This window comes from Zootermopsis nevadensis, unplaced genomic scaffold (assembly GCF_977971745.1).
Source record: "Zootermopsis nevadensis isolate Lab colony 2312 unplaced genomic scaffold, Znev_1.0 Znev_ptg000016l, whole genome shotgun sequence".
NCBI classification, from domain to species: Eukaryota; Metazoa; Arthropoda; class Insecta; order Blattodea; family Termopsidae; genus Zootermopsis; species Zootermopsis nevadensis.
The window spans coordinates 4056768-4066951 of NW_028259148.1; the positions used below are offsets into that span (position 1 = coordinate 4056768).

The following is a 10184-nucleotide window of genomic DNA, read 5'->3' on the forward strand; positions in this document are numbered from 1 at the left end:
TTACAGATGCTCGTATAGAAATTGTAACTAATAAAAAACCCGTTTAAATTGAACGTGGATTAATGTCTGTCACATCTCCACCTTTCCTCATTCGTAATATCCGTTTATTTCGTTATTTTAGGAAAGATGAATGAATGAATGATGGATAGGAAGGAAATTCTGAACATTGCGGTCATATCCTGTTCCAAATAAAAAGATATTACCGTTGTGTTAACCTGCTCGATCCTGGCTGCACTGTAAATTATTCTAAGAATATTTTCTAATGTGAGTGTTCAAGGTTATGAATAATTTCCGCTGTTTCACGGCGATAACGCCTAAAAAACACGCTGCATTTAAAAAAAAGACTTGTAATAATTAGTTTAATTGTGTGGAGTGCAGTTCTTGTCGAGGGGCTGATAGTCACTCAGTTTGGCAAAAATACCCCGACTTCTAAGAAACCCAAAGGTTCGTTATTGTGTTCACAAGAGTAAGGTGAATTGCGTTTAGAAATTCACACATAAATTCTCGAAGACCTCGTCCAAGTGTGACATTTCATAACATGCAACCCCAACGACCGAGTTAGAGGACCCCCCCTTGTCAGCTGTTCGCAACTTCTTAATTAGTACATATATTTATTCTTCAAGTCTATACACAAACTATTTTAATATTGATGTTAAAAATTAAAATTGATATAAATATTTCGCGCTATTCATCGTTTACTCGATGTTACAATCTGCGCTATATATTACATGTTTCGATGTCTCAGCATCATCTTCAGGTTTTATTTTTAAAACAATTCTATATTTTTTAATGCACGCTTTTCAGTATTTGTAAATAAAAATAAAACCTGAAGATGATGCTGAGACATCGAAACATGTTGTAATATATAGCGCAGATTGTAACATCGAGTAAACGATGAATAGCGCGAAATATTTATATCAATTTTAATTTTTAACATCAATATTAAAATAGTTTGTGTATAGACTTGAAGAATAAATATATGTATGAATTGAAAACACAAACATGACGCATCTAAACTATAAATTCTTAATTAGATATTTCGCACTTCTACTCCATTTGCAAACTGAGGACGTGCTGTTTCGCAATGACTGGAGGATACTCTTATCAATGAAGTATTTAGTGCCTTCAGAAACTCTTGTATCAAGTGCGTCGTGTTATTTATGCCATCGGACTGATTTATAAAAATTAAAGCATGGACTTTAACTTAAACTCTGAATGTTTATAAATGAATCTACCAGTAACTACAGTAATGAAATTCCAATTACATGCAGTCAGTAATATGTTTGGTTACGAGCTTGTCGGAAAAAGACAAGGAATTTCAATATAGAAGTTTTAATACGATAAATTGTGGCAGTGATTGAATAAATCCTGAACGAAATAGAATTAAATCGGGGAAACTAATCTGACGAATCAGATGACATAGTTATTGATACAGAAATGATTCCATGGTTTATTGATTACAAATGCTCCCATTAAAAGTAGTCTGTTTGCTTGAAGTCCTTATAACATTTTAAATAAATCACGTTTTTAACTATAAAACAGCATAGAGCCATTGATTTGAGAAGTGGAACCGACCGTCACCATATCTCAAACCAATTTCTCTGCGCAGCGAATTTATCGCCATGATGATGGAGCCGATAATCTGAAACGTCGGTGAAGTTTTTACCAGTCTACACAGCGCAACATCCCACAAGTATAGTAGGAATTTAGGCAATTGGGAACGGAAATTGTTATCGTGTCTTCATTAGACTTGAAATAAAATAGTAAATTTAGAAGAAATCGTTGTCTGTAGGCCAACTGCTGAGATGGAGTTTGGAGAATCGGAATTACTCTTTCGTGTGAGGAGTTGGTAACCCTTGAAGATGTTATTGCTTGTCAGTGACGATTAGGCAATGTGCCTGCCCTTGATCAAAGGTTTTCAGATTCTGTGAAATCTGATTTGAGAGCGTCTTAACGCGTGTGACCGAGAGTGCGTAAAGGCCGGGACACATTAACACAGCCGTAAACCACAGTCAACGCATCAGCTCCGAATAAACCGCTATCATTTCTCCAGTAATCTTATTCATAATCCTGCAAAAGTATTTAATAGATTCTCGGTAAACATTATTTTTTTATTTTATACAGCATCGTGATACTGAAATGACCGTCTTGATTGCTTGAAGATGATGTTCTGGACTGTGACTGCAGATACAAACTTTTAATGAAGAACATAGTGTCTCAATCTTCAGGGCTGAAAGTGGCGATGGACAATCAGCATTGCCAACATGGCATCTGAAGATCCAACCAAAAACTTATTTATTCAGAATAATCTACAGCAGAGTTTAAAATGCCAGGTAACAGGCCGACGAAGACAAGATGCAACCTCCCAGAAGACAATCATCTTAATGGTTCATCCGGAATTCAGGAGTCGAGAACCGACCTGAATCCTTATTATATCTTACATGAGTGACAATTGAGAACTACCACCACAGAAATACTCTGAAATATTTCTGGCATTTACAGTTTATGTATATTATTTTCCGAACTGTTTATTCGCACAGCTACAGTCCACAACTAAGCTCATTTCATCTGAAGTTTAAATCTCAATCTGGAATCAAATAAACTTAGAACAGATCATATTAAACACCACTAAGAGAAATTACTATAATAGTAATAGCATAAGACAACTATAGTATGGTTATAAATATTTGTTGGTGGCTGAGATTATCCGCACAATTGTTTTTGTTGTTTGTAATCAGAAGTTTATGTCGCTGTGGTCATGCACGTTCGGGCAGAATTGCAACGCTAGGAGACCGTAAGGTTGCGTGCTCAACAGATTAATATTCTCGTCCTTACTAAGTTTGTTCCACACATGAACTCCGAAGCTAGAGTTCATCTGGTTCATAATTTCATAGACATCTGTTGATGAGAACAAAGACTTCCACTGAGGGTAACTGAACGGGGCGAAGTTGATCTCAGGCAAAACTTTCAGGCCGCTACATCGGTCTGGGTTCATCTCTTCAACCTGTCACGAAAATAAATACAATTAAACTCGAGTGATCAAATTTGTTAAGACTGCGTCAGAAGTTTCTCTAAAAAAAATAATAAAAAAAATACTTCTGTAATAATTACCTAAAGCTACCTCAACATATAGTTTGACTTTTTATACAGCTAAAAATATGTTGACCTAAAATAGATAGAAAGATAAGAAGGTTTAAAATAATTGTAAATAATAATATAATAGATTATCTTCGCTATCAACTGGGCGTTGATAGAAAGCATGACCTACAAAACAGACACGCATACAAGTCTGAGAACATTTGTGCGATATGAGTTCCGTCGTTCGTTTTAGGAGCTAGTTTGTTAATTAATGAAGGGACCAGCTTATGTTTCGTAACACCAGACACAAGTAACTTATCAGCAGACACGAAGTCGAAGTCATATTTGGGCAGGTCTGAACGAGACTGGAAATGTGAAATCCACACCCGAATACACAGTTTCCACACGAGTTCCTTGCAAATTTTTAATTCGGAATGCTACTAGCTGTTAGAAGTCGGCTATATGTGATGAACATCTTAACATATACATCTAATAAACACATAAGCAATGTTAAATAGGGCTACATTTTTAAATATAATGTTTTATGCTGAAGATGTTATTAATTCAATTCAGTTCATTTATTTAAGTGCTTGACAACAGCCAACAGCCACTCCAAAATAAAATACTTATATAATTAAATTCATTTCAATAAAAATAAAAGTAAAATATTACAAATACAAAAACAAACAAATGAAACTAAATATATAAATGTACCATATTAATAATAATAATAATAATTCAATTCATTTATTGAATAATATTTCACAAGTAAATGGGCTAAATACGATACCTAAGTAATATAATTCAATTCAATAATACCAAATAAAAACATTAAACAATAAAAAAACAGAAAAAACCTTACAAAATTAAATACCACAAAATAAGATGCAGTCAGCACAGGAAGTAAATATTAATCTCATCAAACATAATATTTTAATGTACGCTAAAATAATATATAGAAATTGTATTTAAGTTATTATTGATTTGAATCTTTATATAATTATATACACCTGAAGATAGTTCTTTTAGGAACTGAAACATGTCGTGAAAAATGATGGTCTAATGTAAATCGAATATTTCGATAAATAACATCATTTAATATTTCAAATATTTTAAATGTTAATTATTGTAATATTTTAATATTTAATAAGAATTTATTGTGATTAGACGGACAAGATTTAAACAATATATAATACTTTAAATTTTTAACGATTATCTTCAAAACTTCTCAGAGCATGGAACGACGAACGGAAATATATGGTTTTATATTCTACAAGGATTATCTGTACGGATGTTGGATTTTTTCAAAGGTCTGTTGCCCTCCATCATTTCAGAACATTGCAGTAGGCGACCCTGGTTTTCCTTCCACTTAACACGTTTGTGCAGCCGCCATGTTGGTATTAACCATTGCCGGGAATTAAGAAGTACGGGTTTAGGGGAGCCTCCAGTGCCATAATGCGCATACCAAATCTGATCGAAATCCGTCTGGCGTTTTTCGAATTTCGCGGGGACACGGACAGACAGACACGGCCGGCCCTGCTTGAGTTCATGTTACGCTTATCGTGCTAAGAACGCATAACGGCTTAGTGAAAGTGGGTTGGATTGCGCAACAGACCTTTAGAAGGCGAGAAAAACACGTGCCAGTTTGCGTGTCATTAAATTGACACGTGTTACTTGTGGGTTCTTTGTTATTATCGCGTTTGTCACTTGCCATGTGAATGTTTCTGATCCCCTCGTTAGTCGTACACGCCATCAGCTTGCTATCACCAGACATTTTGCATTCCTTGACATGTAACTTGTTTTCACATAGTGAGATTTAGGTTCTCATGGTGACGAATATGAAGTTCACTGCCTTCTGGGCGATTGTGCCTTTAGTCTGGTAGATGTTTACTGACGTAAACGAAATGAGTTATCGCTCTGATGATGGAGGCAGCAAGCAATTCTGAAACGTTGATAAATTTCTACCAAACTACCAGTAAATTCTCAGCTCAGACGGACAGTACTTGATTTTGTCTAATAAAAATCACAGTTCAGTATCAGTTGTATATTTTCATGATAAATATCTTGAAGTTTTCCTGAAGTTTGTATATTATTATTTAGTGTTCTGTCTGACGACAGGTCCATATGAACAGGATCCTTCCATCCTTTTCTCGGACTGGGACCTGTTCATATACGTTCTTGGCAGATGATCCAGAAGTGGTTTGCCATTGCCTTCTTCTGTGTGTGAATGGGATGCCACGGAGGAAAACTCCGTGTTGCCTAGACCACGGCCTTGCCCAACACAAGTTATAAATTCGGGCACCGCCGGGAATCGAACCCGAGACCCCAGGATTACAAGTTTGTATGTGGAAACTAAATTTATTTCCAGTTATTTTGTTTGTCTAGTGGTCATATTTTACAGCCATCATAGCTGAGTCACAATGCGTACACATTTCTCGTGTCCTTGCGTGATACATGCCACACCCATTCAATCGTTATTGATATGATCGACTTAATAATATTTGGAGAACAGGACAGTTTTTTTCTCGATCTCCTTTCACTTCATTCTTCTTATGTCCAAATAGTTTCTTAAATACCCTGATCTCTAACATCCTTAATCTTTGTTTTTTATTTAATGTGAGAAACTAAGTTTCACACCCATATTTTAATTTTCATGTTTTCCGATAGCAATAATTCTTTAAGGAGGCGTATGCTACAAACGTTAAGAAATGTTTCTTAGGAATTGTTATACTGACCGTTTCTACGCCACAGAGTTTCTTAAGAACCCTGGTGACTAGATCAGGGCCGTTGTGGTTCCAGGATTCTCCCCAGAAGTTGTTGAGAATCTCGTTAACACACATTTCAGATACGTTGCGGCCGATTCCTTCGGATGCAAAATTCAATACGCAGGTTGATAACGAGTCTGAACTCTCTTTCCCCAGGTAGTTGGTCCCCAGCTTCTCGAGTGATCTGCAAAACAGAATGTCATTTCAGTGTTTGCAACACGATTTGGGAAAATGCTTTAGGAGGCTAGACCTAAAACACTTCTTACTCTTTTCGATCTGGTAAAGTAAAAAAAAATGTCACGTAGTAACGACAGTAATTCACCAACCCCTCGGATCACATCCCTTTTTGAGAATCAGACAGTTATGAAATTCTCCGTCTCTTATGGAACTCGAAGATCACAAACCCATGCCAGTGGGGACTACAGACTCAGACGAATCATACATCGAAAACTTGTAAAACGAGGGACATTAAACTTTCCCGCGGATTTTATAAGCGATGTACTATGAGAAGCATTATGAGCCGGGATAGCTCAGTCAGTATAGTGACTAGCTACGGGCTGGACGACCGGGGTTCGATCCCCGACGGGGGCAGAGGATTTTTCCTCTAGCCTCTGCGTCCAGACCGGCTCTGGGGCCCACCCAGCCTCCTCTACAAAGGGTACCGGGGTCCTTTCCCGGGGGTAAAGCCGGCCGGGGCGTGATGCTGACCACTCACCCCCATCTAGTGCCGAGGTCAAGGAAGAGAGGAGCTATACCTCCACTCACCCCAAACGCCTACATGGCGTATAGTGGGACAAACTTTACTTTTTACTATGAGAAGCATTAATTTATAATCCCCGGAGTCAAAATGGTGGAGTGAATCAGTGAAATTGAACTCGTAACTCAGTGGACCTGCGCGGAGGCTTCTACGGTGGCCGCGGATAGGGTACTGATGCTGCTTATAACACTGAAATAAAACTGCGGGTAGCCACGCGCGATATCGAGAGTTGTCTTTACTCGCCTATATACCAGCTTTTTTAAGAGTGGTTTTGATCTCACCATCCGGTCATCTGTCTCCGATTTAATTTCATCCATTAAATTTTTCTGATTAAAGTTTTTGTACACATTACTTATTTGTTTAAATCTTGTCAGTCTAATCACAATAAAATTCCTATTAAATATTAAAATATCACTATAATTAACATTTAAATATTTAAAATATATTAAATGATATTCTCTATCGAAATGTTCGATTTACATTAGATCATCACTTTTTACACGACATGTTTCAATTCTAAAAGAACCATCTTCAGGTGTATAAAATTATATAAACTTAAATATAATTTCTTAAATGCAACTTTTAGTCAGATGTTTATCAGATTTCAAATGATGTTTTCTTCCAGATTTTTATTGTATTTTAATATCGTATTCGAAGTTGTTCTGTATATGTACGTCGTGCTTAACATGCAGAACAACTTCGAATACGATATTAAAATACATTAAAATCTGGAAGAAAACATCATTTGAAATCTGATAAACATCTGACTAAAAGTTGCATTTAAGAAATTATATTTAAGTTTATATAATTTTATACACCTGAAGATGGTTCTTTTAGAATTGAAACATGTCGTGTAAAAAGTGATGATCTAATGTAAATCGAACATTTCGATAGACATCATCATATAATATATTTTAAATATTTAAATGTTAATTATAGTAATATTTTAATATTTAATAGGAATTTTATTGTGATTAGACTGACAAGATTTAAACAAATATATATTTATCACAATATGACGCAACTTTATCATCTCACATTACTTACCTCAACCAAACATTTTAGTGCACAAATGCCCCACCAAGTGTACTCACTTCCTAATGACGACATCCAAATCAAGATAAGTACCGCCGTACTTTAACAAAGACACGTAGCGAAGTATGTCACTGGAATGTTCCACTGGCCAGTTGGACGTCTCAAGATATTCCTTGAAGTTCCAGTCTTGTAGTGGCGTTCCTGATAGGAATTCTGGTATATCCAGTTTCCATATTTTAATATTCGGATATTTGAATAACCTCTTCACGTATTCAGGAGATGTCTTAATTCCGCCATTCATAGAGCATGTGTACAACAGATGAACTGACGCATCGGAGTTAATTTTGGCTGCAGACTCAATGGAACAGGCTTGTCGTTTCGTTAAAAGTAAACCTGTATCGTCAATTTCATTCGGTTGTATTGAGCACATGGTCTCTAAAAAAATTATATTCTTTTTTCCACGAACAGGTTCCATTTCGATATTTTCAAGGTCATATTTGTCTTTATTTCTGTAGTTAAAGTTTGTTTTCAGAATAGAGTTTCGGTATTCTGAAAGAAAGTGAGTCGTCGAGAAGAATACGAGGACCACTAAGCATGCTATCACAACCAGATGTGTAAAACGATATCTAATATTTCGGAAAATTTGATACTGGGATAAACTCTGAAACATAATATGACGTTTATAAAAAGAGGCTTGAAAGGTACGGCGAAGGATATTTTCCGACGCGTAAGACCAAACGCGACCATTCGAGTATTAAATCGAAGTTGGTAGACACACTCACCACTGCACTCGACACGTTCACTGCTGCTTGGCAACTGGTAATCGAGAACACGCTATCGATCTACCTCTTCTTGTTAACAGTGGAACGTCAAGATTTCGTATCTTTAAAACTGCTTTTAAAAAACAGTTTTGTTTTTAAAGCTTTTAACTTCATTTTAGTTTTGTTTCTGCTAAAAGACACAAAAAACACGTTGATTCAAAAAGACCTGGAAGCTGATATAGGAGTTTATGCTGTTATAGTATTTTGGGAGTTCTATCCAAAGATGGCTCTAGTCAAGAACGTAAGATCAGGTGCGTTCGGTTTCATAGTGACGGAAAATAGCAAAAATATCTTAAAATTATTTTTAATATTATTTAGTGTTCTGTCTGACGACCGGTCCATATGAACAGGATCCTTCCATCCTTTTCTCGGACTGGGACCTGTTCATATACGTTCTTGGCAGATAATCCAGAAGTGGTTTGCCATTGCCTTCTTCTGTGTGTGAATGGAGTAATTGTTGGGATGCCACGGAGAAACCGGGGAAGCCCCCGGAGGAACCCTCCGTGTTGCCTAGACCACGGCCTTGCCCAACACAAGTTACAAATTCGGGAACCGCCGGGAATCGAACCCGAGGGCCCAGGATTACAAGGCCAGCGTTCTAACCGCTAGACCACCGTGGCCATAATTTATTTATTTAGTGTTCTGTCTGACGACAGGTCCATATGAACAGGATCCTTCCATCCTTTTCTCGGACTGGGACCTGTTCATATACGTTCTTGGCAGATGATCCAGAAGTGGTTTGCCATTGCCTTCTTCTGTGTGTGAATGGAGTAATTGTTGGGATGCCACGGAGAAACCGGGGAAGCCCCCGGAGGAACCCTCCGTGTTGCCTAGACCACGGCCTTGCCCAACACAAGTTATAAATTCGGGCACCGCCGGGAATCGAACCCGAGACCCCAGCGTTCTAACCGCTAGACCACCGTGGCGTTTTAAGTACATAGTATAAAAGGTAATGAGAAGCATTTGACCTCATGGAACAGAAGTGTTGGTTCCAAATGTAGCATAATGAAGCCACTGAAAGTTGAATATGGTATAGTCATGTGCACATGTCTAAAACAAGATGCCAAGAAAAACATCGAACCCGAATCCTTATAGACATTTACAAATACGTTATCGGCTAAGCCAGCCGAGGTACGGGGAGCGAGGGGATACCGTAGTCCACAAAAATCTTGTCCCCGTGCTCTTTATATATTCCTTTAGTCTCTTACTGTGACGCAGCTGAGGCTCGCAGATATTTTGCGTCCATTATAGAGATATTGAGCAACCAGATGAAATGGAAAGACGTCACTAGCTTACAATTATTGATAATCACACCACAAACCAACTATTTTTGTCAGTAGACTAGCATTTATTTATTTACCAAGCGCGTTTCAACCCCTTGGGGTTATCATCAGTCGCTGTATATTTGGTTCGAACTTAATTAATAAATTACTAAGTTGTCTCATTGTCTTATCTTACAGGATATTGCTACATGAACTTGTAGACGGTAATCAGTACACCGGATGATTAGATGACACGGCTTAAGATATTTTTTAAAATCCGAATATCGCCGATAAGAAGGAAGGCGCTGCTTAGATTCCAATGTGGATTTCCCGTTATTACTGACGTGTCATGTAAAGTTACAGTTCTTTGTAAAGTAGCCGAGACAGGGAAGTAAAATGCGTTCAGAACAATATAGATTATATTGAGTGGTCAGGGTAAGGTTACACGCAAGGCCAAAGTCACTCA

General features: G+C 37.2%; 2 protein-coding genes across 2 annotated transcripts in view; one reads left to right on the plus strand and one right to left on the minus strand.

Moving 5' to 3' along the window:
* step (cytohesin steppke) overlaps positions 1 to 10184 on the plus strand; it is a 167125-nt gene that overhangs the window by 60525 nt on the left and 96416 nt on the right. The gene's annotated exons all lie outside the window — the stretch shown is intronic.
* LOC110839025 (alpha1,4-N-acetylgalactosaminyltransferase 1) lies at positions 2091 to 8438 on the minus strand. Its single transcript, XM_022082804.2, has 3 exons — positions 7695 to 8438; positions 5814 to 6027; positions 2091 to 3004 (listed from the first exon to the last, which is right to left on the minus strand). Exons 1-3 carry the CDS (start codon positions 8303 to 8305, stop codon positions 2735 to 2737), a joined length of 1095 nt encoding a protein of 364 aa, XP_021938496.1. The 5' UTR covers positions 8306 to 8438; the 3' UTR covers positions 2091 to 2734.

Coding starts and splice junctions, on each gene's coding strand:
- LOC110839025 (XM_022082804.2), bottom strand. CDS start 8,305: ATGTTTCAGAGTTTATCCCAGTATCAAATTTTCCGAAATATTAGATAT. Junction 6,028..7,694: donor TTGGATGTCGTCATTAGGAA/GTGAGTACACTT, acceptor TCTGTTTTGCAG/ATCACTCGAGAAGCTGGGGA. Junction 3,005..5,813: donor AACTCTGTGGCGTAGAAACG/GTCAGTATAACA, acceptor TTTTCGTGACAG/GTTGAAGAGATGAACCCAGA.